At 39.0% G+C, this 15430-nt stretch overlaps 1 protein-coding gene across 10 annotated transcripts in view; it reads left to right on the top strand.

Moving 5' to 3' along the window:
- Window positions 1-15430, top strand: part of RYR2 (ryanodine receptor 2) — an 820811-nt gene that overhangs the window by 742529 nt on the left and 62852 nt on the right. For all 10 annotated transcript variants that reach the window (XM_086382784.1, XM_086382783.1, XM_086382782.1 and 7 more), the window contains 5 exons: window positions 1030-1110; window positions 2298-2386; window positions 3760-3888; window positions 11725-11829; window positions 14647-14728. In XM_086382784.1, the coding sequence (XP_086238910.1) occupies window positions 1030-1110; window positions 2298-2386; window positions 3760-3888; window positions 11725-11829; window positions 14647-14728 (486 nt within the window). The remainder of the gene's footprint in view (window positions 1-1029; window positions 1111-2297; window positions 2387-3759; window positions 3889-11724; window positions 11830-14646; window positions 14729-15430) is intronic.

Genomic DNA, 15430 nt, shown 5'->3' with positions numbered 1-15430 from the left:
ACATGAGTATATTCATTCACTTGCCAAACAACATTTTTGTTTTTTGTCATTTTGCTTTCTAAACAAATTGAGATTCCAGAGCATACACTCATAATGTTGACAGTGTTTTTTTCATGGACACTCTATGCTTTTAAATTCAACTTTCATTTGTGTGGTGCTGGTTTTTTGTTTGTTTCCTTCTCTGTGTTTTTGCTTTCAGAGTAACTTGTGATCAAGGTACATTTAAATTGAAATAGAGGTGAAATATCTGAACCCTTTCCTAAGGCTTCATGCTGGCCACCCCCCACACGTATAGTTAGTGTTGAATGATGCAGAACACCTCCAATGGCTCTGAGATGTCCTCCTTTGCACATTGCTTTGTTAGGTTTAGTTCTCTTAGCAGGAGTCAGCAAAGTCTTTCTTTTGGTTTGATATTTGGAGTTAGGTCTGCTTGCCAGTTCTTCCTCTTCTGGTGGAATGCTACAACCAATGAGCGCTCTATTTGGACAAGCTCATGAGAGAATTCATTGAAATGAGTTAAGAAACATTTTCTGGTCATTTAGAATTTTCACAGAAATCCTTTAATTAATATGTGAATACCAGAAACTTTTAGCCCTGTTTTATATATATACCGAATGCCTCTGTATTGAAACATTTGGTTAGACTCTAGGAACAAAGCAGATTTAACTTTCACATTTGTAAGAGATGCAGAGATCCTACACAAAAAGAAAGATAGAAAGGGGGGAAAAGTTCAAATCTCTAAACCTCTTCAGGTTGTTTCTAAAATGTTGCCAAACCCATGCTGCTAATTTTAACAGAGAGAGATCTGAGTTTTTAAGAGTCAAATGTTCTTTTCTTACCAAGAAAAAGTGCATCTATCTGTCAAGCGCATGATCTTAAGAGCTTCAGATAGAAAAGTGGCTATGATTTGTGACTGTTTTTGGTTCAGATGATGCTAGATGAACATGCAAGTTTGATGGAGGTGGGGATACAAAGGGAGGTTGAGGCTAAAGTGGTTGATAACATCGGGTCCCTCTGGACTTCCTGCAGGAGAAAAGGTTCTGCAGGATGACGAATTCACCTGTGACCTCTTCCGCTTCTTGCAACTGCTTTGTGAGGGACACAACTCAGGTTTGTGAGACCCCAGACCGTTCATGGTACCCAGCAATAAGCATTTTGAAGCCAGTAATAACAGGAGCCTCTTAGTTCTAATTATTCTGCTTCTCCTAGGTCGAGAAACGGTTCTTGAAATTTGAGCATTGGCCCTGGGGTTTTTCTATGTCACTGAGTCTTTCAAAGTCTTTTGCTAGTGATTTCACTTAATTCTTTTTTTCCCCCTCTAAATAAATCCTTTTAAGGTATTGATATTCTAAAGAGAGATTTTTTTTTACTGATAAAATTACAGTAATGCTGAATTTTCTAAAGGAATAATTAATACACTATTACTTGAATGGCATTGCAGGCAGATTCTTTACCATCTGAGTCACCAGGGAAGCCCATATGAATGGCATATGCGTACAATCAATAATTTGAAAAGCAAAGCTCTAGAATAGCATTGGTTTGTACATTTTACACATATGTGCTATTTTTTAATTAAAATTGACTTGCTTGAAGACAATCTTTAGGTTTTAAAAATGTAATGTGCATATTTGATATAAAGAAAATCTCAAGAAATTTTGTTCACAATTTAGACTTTCAAAACATGAATTTTATAACTCTTATTAGTTCTCATGCTGGAGAAGACAGCTGATAGAAGGATTCAGATTGTGAAGAAAGATGTAGATTAAATACAATAAATAGCTATGGAGACATATGTAGGTTTATTTCTTTTTTTACCTCTTCTCTTTAACTGGGGGAATCTACTTCACTATGTAACTTGCCATGATGTATTTCCATCCGTTGTTTATGGATCATATGTATCAGGCTTGTGCATCTGTGAAGGCAGCAGCTTTATCTTGATTTTTTTTTTCTTAACAAGAGATTATGGAATAAATCATTTAATTACTCCATCCTACAGGATGGAAGTCCTTTTCAGTCATTCACATGCCCAGAGCTCTAGAGCGAGGAATCAGGACACAGGTGTTAACAAACCTCTTAGGTGAAATTTAAATATTGATATTATGTGAAGCACCTAGGTTTGTTTTTGAGGTGCTCACTTTTTATGGAAAATATAAATTATTCAGTGTTCAAACTATCAGATATAACACTACAGAAGCTGCAGTGATTTTGGTGTAGACACCATTTGCTCTTAGAATTGTTCAAAGAATTCATTTTAAATTTTTGAATGCACTTTAATAACATCTTTTGATCTTATGTAGATTTTCAAAATTATCTGAGAACTCAGACTGGCAATAATACAACTGTCAACATAATCATCTCTACTGTAGACTACCTTCTGAGAGTTCAGGTATGTAGCTTTATATTAGTAGCAAATTAAAATGTTGGCTAGTTGTCATGTTATGGCAGTTGTGAAACTGACATGGTATAATGTGTTTTGACTTATGAGGTCAAAACTTATTGAGGTATTTTTCTTTGATCACAGTCTTTCCCCAAATATTAGACTAAAACCGCCACTATTGTCTTTGCCTTTGATTCTGGCTCTTTCTATAAGTGGGAATATTTTTTTTCCCTGCAGTTTTTAGCTTGATGGCATTTTAAATTCCTTTTCAATTTGTAAAGCATGAACATGTTCTTTTCCTTCCTCTGTGGTTGATAAATAAATGGCAGAAGAATATTTGAAACATTACTAAAAATGGGAAAGAAAGGCTTTCAAACTACCTAACATACGCTTAAATATAAGAGACTAAGGTCAATTCTTTTCAGCTCTCCAAATGTCTGATGAAAAAATTCAGCCTAACACTCCATCACTTAAAAATATCTTCAATACTCTAGTAATGTTCTCCATGTTACTAGAACTGAATCTGAAGGTGTAGGTCTCTTAATGAAATGTTATACTTTTATTTTTCATTTTATTTAGAAGGAAATCAGGTGTAGCACATTTAAAATCACAAACTCTCTGTTTCTTGCTTAATCTTTGAATATGTAAAAGCACAACACTCTTACCTAAAACTAATGGAGAAAAAGGCTAGTTCTGAAGCAAATATATCAAGAAGCTTTGCTGAAATGTATCTGTAACTTTCAAAATCATATCTCAAAACCTGAATGTGGTTTACATGGTAGCCCAAATTATATTATTCATTTAGGCAACTAAAATTCCTTTAAAATGTGAGCCATTGTTGAAAACATCCTGTTTGGACAGATCGATCATATTTAGATGTTTATTTACAATTGTTGTCAGTATTTATAAGGAATCCAGCCAGTTTCTTCCAGGGCCTTTATACAAGTCAGGAACATTCTGAAATTCTCATTAAAGAAATGTTACTGGCTTTACTGGAGAAAAAGTAGACTAGATGTTTATATTCTATGATTTGTCTAATTTCTGTGTTCACATAGTAATATTTAAATACTCTATGGATAAATATGCGTTAGTGTTATGAATCCTTATGTTTGTGAATTTCAAGGTCATCAGAGACAAAAAGTCATTTTTAAAGCTAAGTTTTCTGCTTATTTTCTCTCCAGATGTTATTTATATCTAGGGAGGATTTGCCATATTTTATGTTTAGGAAAATCATTGAAAATAGTGTTTATTTCACAGATATTTTTGTTTGCTTCCAATCTGTTATTTAAAATGATTTCCTTTAAAGAGTCCAAAACTGGACAGGTCTTTGATAGCTTCAGAATATTCCTTAATCCTAAATCCTATCATCTCTTTTTTTTCAGGAATCAATTAGTGATTTCTATTGGTATTACTCTGGAAAAGATGTCATTGATGAACAAGGACAAAGGAATTTCTCCAAAGCTATTCAAGTGGCAAAACAAGTCTTTAACACTCTTACAGAGTATATTCAGGTAAACTTTTAAACATTTCTGTTATTTGAAAAAGAATGAGAAAAAAGAGTCAACTGGTTAGCATTAAATTCCTTGGAAAAAAAATGCAGCATGCCTATTTTCCTGCTCTTATCCACATTTTCTAATGACGCCTTCTGTAGAATCTTAGCCAATGGGTCATTTAAAATCAGATGTGAAGTTATATGGAATGAACTTGCCTTACCACTTTTAGGATTGAGATATCATGAGATACCAAGGCATGAACCATGAGGTTGAATGTGTCGTATCTCCAATACCTAGTGTATATATTAAGCACTCAATAAATATCGATGAAGAAGGAGAGAGAAGTGAAGGAGAAAGGGCAGAACTTTAAGCCACTTTTTATAGTATTCTTGTGAAAATGAGGAGGGAGTTTTTTAGAAACCTTACAAAAAGGAAAAAAGCATTTAAAAACTTCACTGTAATGTGTGTGTGTGTTGTCAACTGAAAAAAAAAAAAATATTGCACCATCTAAAAGTTGGAAGTTGTGTTTTTATTTGGTGGACTTACTTAGGACTTAATCCCAGGAGCAGCCTCTCAGCTCTGGGCAACTGTTCTAAAAGGTAAGGGAGGAGCCAGAATATGCAGGTTTTTGCAATAAATAAATAAAGTAGTCAGAACATCAAAAGATTACAATTAAAGAAAACCAGACATCTGAAGTTAGTGAATTTTGTGCGTTTCTATATATGGGAAGATGCAAGAGTCTGGGCTCCCTGAAATCATTCCTTTGATATGCACCTTAACTCTCAGGGCCTGGATCCTGCTTTTCTCCATCCTGAATCCCCTCAGGTACACTGTTTGGGTGGCTGCAGTGGTTGCTGGGCTGATGGCAACAGCATCCTTTGTTTAATTAAATGGCAGGCTGCATTCTTTGTCCACACAGTATGTGTGTGTGTACATATATGTGTGTATATGTAAATATATTAAATGGCAATACAATGTGATAATTATAGGTAAAATTTTCAAGTCCCATGAATAATATACATTTTTTACATTGATTTGCTTTATATTCTTCTTGGGGTAGACTTCTAGTTTTGATCTACAGATTCTTAAAAGAGTTTATAAAATTCTTCTTTCTTCAGCAAGCAAAACTTTGCCATTTTCTAGAAGACTTGTGTCCATGGCTAATATTACTCTGACTCCATCACTGTGATTGAAGTGTCATGTACAAAAATAAAATAGGAGGAAGAAACTTACAGTTTCTTTTGTCAGACAAAACATAGTCTTAAGGGGGAAAAGGTTAAGTAAAAATAACAGATTGTGTCTCCAAAGCCTGGCATACTTGCAGGTATCTGTAGAATGACTGAATGAGAGAACTCTTCATGGCCGAGTGAAGCCACCAGGGCTGAGTGGTGCGGAGGAAAGATGGAAGCATGGCTGCTCCTTACCTCCCCTAGGTTCACTCTCTCCTCTGTATTCATACCTTGGAAGGATCTCACTTTTTCTCTTTTCTCCTTGGGCAGGGAAGAGGATTCTTATTTTAGCATTTCAAAATGGGAAAGCCACACTTGATAATTCTTATAACTTTTCTTTATTCAAACACAAGTGAAGTTTTAAATCCAGTCCAGACCATTCATGTACCTATTTCCTGATCTCCTTGGCTTCCATTACTGCCTTAATATTCTCATCAGTGTCTAGAAAGAGAGCAATACCACGTTTGGTGTGAACTGTCCTGATTAAATAATAAGATTGATTGATCTTATTGATTGACATTCACAAGCAAGTGAATTTTATAGAAACAGCAAATGGCTTCTTAAAAGAACTAAAACATAAATACCACCAGAGCCTTCACTAGACAGACCTTTGTTGGCAAAGTAATGTCTCTGCTTTTGAATATGCTATCTAGGTTGGTCATAACTTTCCTTCCAAGGAGTAAGCATCTTTTAATTTCATGGCTGCAATCACCATCTGCAGTGATTTTGGGGCCCCAGAAAATAAAGTCTGACACTGTTTCCACTGTTTCCCCATCTATTTCTCATCAAGTGATGGGACCAGATGCCATGATCTTCGTTTTCTAAATGTTGAGCTTTAAGCCAACTTTTTCATTCTCCTCTTTCACTTTCATCAACAGGCTTTTTAGTTCCTCTTCACTTTCTGCCATAAGGGTGGTGTCATCTACATATCTGAGGTTATTGATATTTCTCCCAGCAATCTTGATTCCAGCTTGTGCTTCTTCCAGCCCAACATTTCTCGTGATGGACTCTGCATATAAGTTAAATAAGCAGGGTGACATACTCCTTTCCCAATTTGGAACAAGTCTGATGTTCCGTGTCCAGTTCTAACTGTTGCTTCCTGACCTGCATACAGGTTTCACAAGAGGTGGGTCAGGTGGTCTGGTATTCCCATCTCTTTCAGCATTTTCCACAGTTTATTGTGATCCACACAGTCAAAGGCTTTGGCATAGTCAATAAAGCAGAAAGAGATGTTTTTCTGGAACTCTTTTGCTTTTTTGATGATCCAGCAGATATTGGCAATTTGATCTTTGGTTCCTCTGCCTTTTCATAATACAGGATGAGCATCTGGAAATTCACAGTTCACGTACTGTTGAAGCCTGGCTGCTTTGCAGCGTGTGAGATGAGTGCAACTGGGCATTCTTTAGCATTGCCTTTCTTTGGGATTCAAATGAAAACTGGACTTTTCCAGTCCTGCAGTCACTGCTAAGTTTTCCAAATTTGCTGACATATTGAGTGCAGCACTTTCACAGCATCATTTTTTAGGATTTAGCTCAGCTGGAATTCCATCACCTCCACTAGCTTTGTTCATAGTGATGCTTCCTAAGGCCCAGTTGACTTCGCATTCCAGGATGTCTGGCTCTAGGTGAGTGATCACACCATCATGATAATCTGTGTCATGAAGATCCTTTTTGTATAGTTCTGTGTATTATTGCCCCCTATTCTTAATATTTTCTGCTTCTGTTTGGTCCATACCATTTCTGTCATTTATTGTGCCCATCTTTGCATGAAATATTCCCTTGGTATCTCTAATTTTCTTGAAGAGATCTCTAGTCTTCCCATTCTATTTTTTTCCCTCTATTTCTTTGCACTGATCACTGAGGAAGGCTTTCTTATCTCTCCTTGCTATTCTTTGGAACTCTGAATTCAAATGGGTATGTCTTTCTTTTTTTCCTTTGCCTTTAGCTTCTCTTCTTTTCTCAGCTATTTGTAAGGCCTTGTCAACAACCATTTTGCCTTTTTGCATTTCTTTTTCTTGGGTATGGTTTTGATCACTGCCTCCTGGTACAATGTCACAAAACTCCATCCATAATTTTTCAGGCACTCTGTCTATCAGATCTAACCCCTTGAATCTATTTGTCACATTCAATGTATAATCATAAGGGATTTGATTTAGGTCATACCTGAATGGTCTAGTGGTTTTCCCTACTTTCTTCAATTTAAGTCTGAATTTGGCACTAAGGAGTTCATGATCTGAGCCATAGTCAGCTCCCGGTCTGGTTTTTGCTGACTCTCTATAGCTTCTCCATCTTTGGCTGTGAAGAATAAGATCAGTCTGACTTTGGTATTGACCATCTGGTGATGTCCATGTGTAGAGTCTTCTCTTGTGTTGTTGGAAGAGGTGTTTGCTATGACCAGTGCGTTCTCTTGGCAAAACTCTTGTGTTTTGCCCTACTTCATTCTGTACTCCAAGGGCAAATTTGCCTGTTACTCCAGGTGTTTATGGAGTTTCTATTTTTTCATTCCAGTCCCCTATAATGAAAAGGACATCTTTTTTGGGTGTTAGTTCTAGAAGCTTTTGTAGGTCTGCATAGAACCATTCAACTTCAACTTAAGCTTCTTCAGCATTTTGTGTATATATATATATAATATGTATATATATGCATATATGTGCATGTGTATATATGTACATATGTATGTATGTATATATGTACACGTGTGCATATGTATATGTACATGTGTGCGTGTGTATATGCGTATACCTGTATATATGTATATATGCACGTGTGTATTTATGTATATATGTACATATATGTATATATTTACATATAGATATATACGTACATGCATATATATACACACACACACACACACACTCTTTCATATTCTTTTCCATTATGATTTAATACAGTATATTGAACATAGTGTCCTGTGCTATATATAGTGGGACCTTGTTGTTGATCCATTCTCTGTATAATAGTAGCAAGGATTTTATGTTACAGGCATTGAATAAATGAGGGGGTCTGGTTTTCCATTGGTATGTCATTTCCATAGATACTGGGCATATAGCTCAAAGTCCACAGTCCGGCCCAAGATGGAGTCCTGCTTTCAAGATACAGCCTGTTCTGTTTCCTCCTTCAGGAAAGCCAGCTGACTGAGAAGATGTCAGACTAATTTCTCAAAGTAACCATCTTATTGTGGTCAGGATGACAGGTTCTTTTATAGAATCAGAAAGAGAGAAAGAAACAATGAGGAACTAAAGTCAAAAGGCAGAATAGAGAGGGAGAGGCAGTGAGGAAGGAAAGTAAAAGGGTCTTCAGTCTTGGGCAACATCTCCAGGAAGGTTCAGCCTTTGAAAGGGATGTGCTAATCTCTTCCATTCAGAGGTAGGTGGTGTCACGCTATCTCTTTTTGAGTTGAACAAAGGCATTTTACTTTACAGTCAGGCAGAGGGTCAGAAGAAGGCAATGGCACCCCACTCCAGTCCTCTTGGCTGGAAAATCCCATTGGGCGGAGGAGCCTGGTAGGCTGCAGTCCATGGGGTCGCTAAGAGTCAGACACGACTGAGCGATTTCACTTTCACTTTTCACTTTCATGCATTGGAGAAGGAAATGGCAACCCACTCCAGTGTTCTTGCCTAGAGAATCCCAGGGACAGGGGAGCCTGGTGGGCTGCCGTCTCTGGGGTGGCACAGAGTCGGACACGACTGAAGCGACGCAGCAGCAGCAGCAGCAGCAGAGGGTCAGGGTCCTTTAAGGCAGGCCATTATGCATGATAGTAATAACAAAAGCAACAAAAAGCAAGTGAAAGAAACAGTTCCAACATGGAGTCAGAACTGGCTTCTTCTCTACAGCAAGCGCACAGGGCACATTGCCAACAAGGGACCACAGTGAAATCCTGAGAATCTGTTGCTTTGACGCAGAAGCCAGACAGGACTGATGTACACTGTAAAACCAGTTTGGCCAGGTACACTGAACGTGTTAACCTCTAAGTGAAGTGATCCCTTCTCCCCCCGTCTCTTCAAACTTGCTCTGTAGCCCATTTCTTTACCCCTCTTTGAATGGATCTTGTGCACCAGCCACTCTCAGATAAATAAAATTCCTTCAGTCACTTTGTCACAAGAATTGTCTCACTTCAGTCATTGTATGGTGACACTATCACTTAACTCTTACCCAATTTAAAACTCCCCCTCAAAGAAACACTGCCCCTCATGCCTGATTTTATGCTGAAAAGGCCTTGTGGGCTGAGGGTGGAGGGCAAGGAGTAGGCTCTGGGCTTCTCTGCCTTCTCTCCAAGGGGTGTCTGTTCCTCCTCTGCCCCCCGTGAGCCAGCCTAGGCCTCCTCGGGGTTGGAGCTGTGAAGAGGAAGAGTAAGGAGAGGGAGGTTTTCCTCTAGGCACGTGGAATTCAGGACTGCACTGTGGCCTGGCCACCCGGGTGGCGTATTATATTCTTCCTCTGATGAGGGGGCTTGGCTCTCCTACTGCTTCCAGTGCCTGGAAAGGTGTCTTTTCCTTTCTAGTTTCAAATTACTCCACAATCTTTGTGCATCTGGTGGCCCCCATCCACCTCTGAAAATCACATTACCCTTTGAGACAGTTTGCTTGGCAATATTTCAAAGTCCTTTTGGACAGAATAGCTCCCACTTAAGAAATCAATTTTTTGTTACTTTCCATCTTTTACACTTTCTAATACCAGGCTCTTACCCAAAAACTAGGTTCTTCTCTTGATGGATGTTGAGCCAATAGATACAACCAAAGATTGGGGGAAGGAAGGACTTATTATTACTTGCAGCAAGTAAGGAGAACACTAGGGTTCTTTCCCAAAGTAGTGTCTCTCCAAACAGCAAAATTGGGAAAGTTTTAAGCTAAGGGTACATGCATATTCATGAAGAGGCTTCAGCAGTGAAGAATTCGGACAGGGGTTGACAGAGTCCAAGTTTAGTTGACTGGAGTCAGGAGGGATGTCATCATTCTGTCCCCCACCTGGGTGAGGGCCTTAGCTCCTGCAAAACTCAAGGACTGTATCAGATTATGTACCTCCTTTGAGGAGGAACTAAAACTCTGTTTTCACTGCACTATTGTTTGACTGCCCTTTCTCTCTTCCTCAGTTCCTTTGTTTCCCTAAGATCATTGATTACTGAGATCTATCCAAGGGCAAGCACTGTGACCAGGCTGAGATCACAAAAATGGCTCAGGCCAAAATGGCTTCTCTTATGTCAAAAAGCTGCCCAACTTCAGAAGACAGAAGTCACGCACTCCTGATGGCTCTCTTGAGGCCTCCTCTCTCTCCCCATGTAAAGGAAGGCAGGGGTAGCCCGGTCCTCACCCACCGTGCGGGGGTGGAGGTTGGAGAGCACTTTGCAAAGTCTGTCCCTTTTCAACTTCAACACCTTTATGTCTTAAGGCTAGAAAGATCTATTTAGTTTCCTTTCACAGGTACTGAATCTAGCACCTTACTTTTGAAATATGAAGATGCTTGGCACTTACTGTCTTTGTTACTGAACCAAATTAGGGTCTGGTTGTCTGTGTGCAATAAAGCCAATCTGCTGACACCTGGTGCTGGTGAAGGAGAGTGCAGCATTTATTGCAGGCACCAAATAAGGAGTCCACGACAGCTAGAACTTAAAAGGCCTGAAGTCCCTGAAGGCTTGCTGGTAAAGCTTTAGAAAGACAGGATGAGGGAGGGGTCTTGTGGGGTGTGTGATCAGCTCATGGACAAGTTGAGAGAGGGGACTTGTGGGGTGTGTGATCAACTCACGGACAGGTTATGAGAGGGGGCTTGTGGAGTGTGTGATCAGCTCATGGACGTTCCTCTGATTGGCTAGTGGTGAGGTCACTGGGAGTCAACATCATCAACCTGTCTGGGTCTACATGTTGGTGGGCAGTATATAGTTAACTTCACCCACCTGGTAGGAGTTTCAGTCTCTGCCAAACAGCTCAGAGGACATGGCTCAGAATATTATCTGTTGACCTTGAGAAGGAACTAAAGGTCTTTGACTTTGTTTAATGGCTAAAGTATTATTATTTTGTCTTGCCTGTTTTCCTTTCCTTCTGCATTTTTCCCCTTCTTTGATTAAATTTATTGTTTGACTAAAGTTTTCCTACAGATAAAAGGAAGGCCGAGGACTTGAGTGGAGGTCTGTTTTGGGAGGGCCCCATAGGGTCCTCGGAGAAGGCAATGGCAACCTACTCTAGTACTGTTGCGTGGAAAATCCCATGGGCAGAGGAGCCTGGAAGGCTGCAGTCCATGGGGTCGCTAAGAGTCGGACACGACTGAGCGACTTCACTTTCACTTTTCACTGTCATACATTGAAGAAGGAAATGGCAACCCACTCCAGTACTCTTGCCTGGAGAATCCCAGGAACGGGGGAGCCTGGTGGGCTGCTGTCTATGGGGTTGCACAGAGTCGGACACGACTGAAGCAATTTAGCAGCAGCAGCAGCAGCATAGGGTCCTGGCTCAGTTATATCTTTTATCCTCAGCTCTAGGTCCTTAAGTGAAGCTTCCATTTTGACATCTTGTCAGTATCTTCAATGCAGTCCTCTCTTCCAGTCACTTGTTGCTAAAGTAAAATCTATTATTGTAAAGTTTAATTTGGCAGTTAATTTATCAGGAATGACTGTTGTTTGTCTGTTTCTGGCCCAGGGTCCTTGCACTGGCAACCAGCAGAGTTTGGCTCACAGCAGGCTCTGGGATGCTGTGGTGGGTTTTCTTCATGTATTTGCCCACATGCAGATGAAGCTGTCTCAGGTAAAGTCACTGTCCTCTGTCAGCCTAAGTGAGACACTGTACACTGTGATCATTGGCAAATTAAACACACTTTCCTGTGTCAGAATGTTATCTTTTTTAGATGACTTCTTTATAAATCTTTTACATGACTTTTTTTTTAATCCTTTTTTTTAATAAAAGAATTTTATGCAAACTGACAATAGGTGGGAGCCGTTATTCAAATTTGAGAATAAAAGATAAAGGAATTGACTATAATGGAGAAATAAAACAGTATAGTCACCAAACACTGTATATTTTATAATCCTTCATAGACCCACATTTCAATGATTACTCGCTGGAATTTTCCTCATCCATACATATAATTGGAAGAGGATTGTAATCTGCTGCAAATCCCTCGTTAAGGAGAGACAGTTTTCTTATAGGGTCATAAACAAGCATTTGTTCTCAAAAGATGACATTCACCAATTAACCGGACATTTAACTTCGAAAGTCAAAGAGAAAAAAATAGCAGTACAGTTAGGCAAATGACGAAGAAACAGATTTTTCACCATGCTTAATATTAATCTGGGAGCACATCTTGGAAACATGAGCATGCTGTTTTCTCACCCCTGTATTGCATGTGGAGTCAGAGATACATGAATAGAAAAACTCTAAATATGAATCTTGAGTAAATATGTCCCTTTGATGCAGGGAATTTTACTGGGATGTCCTGAGATCTGACATATCTGTTGAGTGTGGATATCTGTCAGGTGTCAAGAGAGGAGAGAATGCTAGATTAAAGTCAAAGGACTACCTGTCCAGCCCCCACAATTTCATTTATGTGTCCATCTCTTCCTTGAGTCTCCTTGCCTCCAGCAAAGTGAGGAAACTCACACCTCCACCCTGCCCTCCAAGCTGGAAAATATTGTCAAATAGAGCCAGGCACAGGTCAAAGTGGCAAGAACAGATTTAATCAGTGATAACTGTCACTGTAGGGAGGAAAATCTAGTGTGAGCTGAACTTAACTTGGACTTGTACAGAGATGATGGGAGGAGGAGGGGATGATCAGGGCTCAGGGAAGAGAAAAATTATAAAAGGCTGGTCAGTGTAAACGTGATGGGCCAGCTGTGTCTGCTAGCTGGCAAGTATTGACATTAGGATTCTACCTCCTACAGAGCCTGGGAGACAGACTCTAGCATCCTCAGGTGTTGGCTGGAACAAATAATAAATTTTTTTGGCAGCCTTGAGTTTTCTCAGGCAAGCACCCTAAGAGGGGTTGAGGTCTTCCTAGTGAAGTAGCTTTGAGCTGTTAGAAACCATGTCGTGTTTTGTTCTCTCTTTTTTTTTTTTTCTTTTTAACTGAAGTGTAGTTGATTTGCTGATGAGACAGATAGCATCATTGACTCAGTGGACTTGAATTTGAACAAACTCCTGGAGATAGTGAAGGATAGGGGAATCTGGCATGCTACAGTCCATGGGGTCATAAAGAGTTGGATACAATGTAGCGATTGAGCAACAACAAATCGTGGATTTTCAGTGTTATATCAATCTCTGCTATACAGTAAAATGACTCAGTTATATACATATGGACATTCTTTTTTTAGTATTCTTTTTCATTATGGTTTATCACAGAATATTGAATATAGTTCCCTGTGCTACATACGAGAATCTTATTTATCCATCCTATAGTTTGCATCTGCTAATCCCATCTCCCAGTTGTTCAAGGCTTTATAAACCAAGATTAAAGCCTACTTGGGAAGAGGGCCCAGAGGAGTTGGCAAGTTTGGTCAAGGAGAGAATCTTTGTCAGTATCTGGTTATTGGTAACTTCTACCAAATAAGGAAATATCATGATTGTTTCATCTAATTGCTAGTGACATTTTAGTAAGTAAAGAAAATCAACATGAACCAAATTTATCACAAGAGAGTTCTTATTTGGATGTATTTCCATCATTTTATTAACATCTAGCAGTGCTACCTAACAGTTGTTCACAGTTTATAGACCTAGTTGAGGTACCAACTATTTAGAAAGAAATACATCTCATCCTTCATACAGTGTTGAAATTTGGCTTCCTGTGTAGAAAAATTCATGTGAATAAAACAATACCTTGTGGGTGTGTGTGTGCATATATATATATAGGTATATGTGTATTTTTTTTGAAAAAAGTATAGTTTTAAAATAAAAAACTCTGGTGACGCATGGGGTTATAATGCAGATATCAATATTCCATGTTTTCAGGCAATGAATCTAAGCATAGTGATGTTTATACACAACATATCTATATAAAATTTTTTGTTTCATGGTGAAAAATCAAAGACAAAAAACCCAGAAAATTTTAAACAGAGAAATACCCAAGAGCTTAATCAAGTTGGTAAATAAGATACTTGTGTGCATTTTTTGGCTAGATTTATGTCGGGTGAGTTTATCTCATATCACTGTCATGCCTGTGTTTTCCAGAATAAGTTAGTTTTACAACGTGTATAGCATCTCAGTGTAGTAAGTTAGAAAGAAGAAAAGACAAGTCTAGTGTTTTCAAGGAGAAGAAAGATGCCCAGGGTTCTTGCCTACCTGACCCGAGGGTCTCCACCATTGTTTAGCTCTTCCATACTCTTGTTAGATTTATTCATTGTCCTTACGAATACTTTAAAAAATATGAGTTGAAATCAACAGTAAATACTCTTTCATTCTGAAGTGTGTATTTTTAATAAGCTGCAGATTTTTATTTGGCTTCTTTTTAGCTGTATAATGCTGTAAAGTCTGCTATTGGTAGAAAGGTATTCTTTTTGTGAGAATAAGTATGACATTCTTGCTGTGTAATTTTCTCATGTTATCTCAAATGCACTGTGTTAATACTTTCAGGACTCCAGTCAAATTGAGCTACTGAAAGAATTGATGGATCTTCAGAAGGACATGGTGGTCATGTTGCTGTCCATGTTGGAAGGTAGTTTTGATTTACATCTTCAAATCCCCATTATTCTTTGAAGGATTCCGTATATGCTTGCTCTGGGAGTCAGCCTGCTGCAAAGGATAAAATATCAGTGCCAAAATGGGACAGATACCTCAGACTTATTGCTGGCTTGACTACTCTTTTCTCAAGTTAGTTTTTTTTTTTTTTAATTAAAAAAAAAATCCTGCCAATCTCAGGTCACAAAGCTATGGAGTGAAACCAGTAGTACTTCATTTTATAGTGGTATTTTTCATTTCACAGTGATACCTTAAAGGGTATGCTCCTCAGAGAGTACCTTAAAGAGGGTTTTGTTTGTTGTCATTTTGTTTGTAAGCAGTAGGGATTACAGATGTTTGAGGACACTCCAAATGCGTAAATTGCTGCTTTGAGCTGACTGCCTTATAGCTCCTGTGGGTCCTTACATTTCTGCAGGTGGAGAAGGCAGTAGAGAGCACCCCACCCACCAAGGCTCGTGGCAGCCTAAGTTCTCCCCGCTCCATGCCTCTTTCTTGGGTTTTCATTCTCTCTCTTTCCACCTTATTTTCCTTTGCTACTGTGTTTTCTTTCTATCTCAGGCAGTAAATATAGTGGGTAAGAGATTAGGTTCTGAGATCCGCCACCAGCACCCACATCTCACTTTCTGACCCAGGCAGCGTGACCCTGACATGAGTAACGTCTCTGTTTCTCACTTCCCTC

The sequence above is a fragment of the Bos grunniens genome, chromosome 28 (assembly GCF_055505025.1).
Source record: "Bos grunniens cultivar Pamir isolate PY7600 chromosome 28, Bosgru_T2T1.0, whole genome shotgun sequence".
NCBI lineage: Eukaryota > Metazoa > Chordata > Mammalia > Artiodactyla > Bovidae > Bos > Bos grunniens.
Note: the sequence above shows the minus strand (reverse complement) of the source record. Positions and strands in the feature narration are given on the sequence as shown.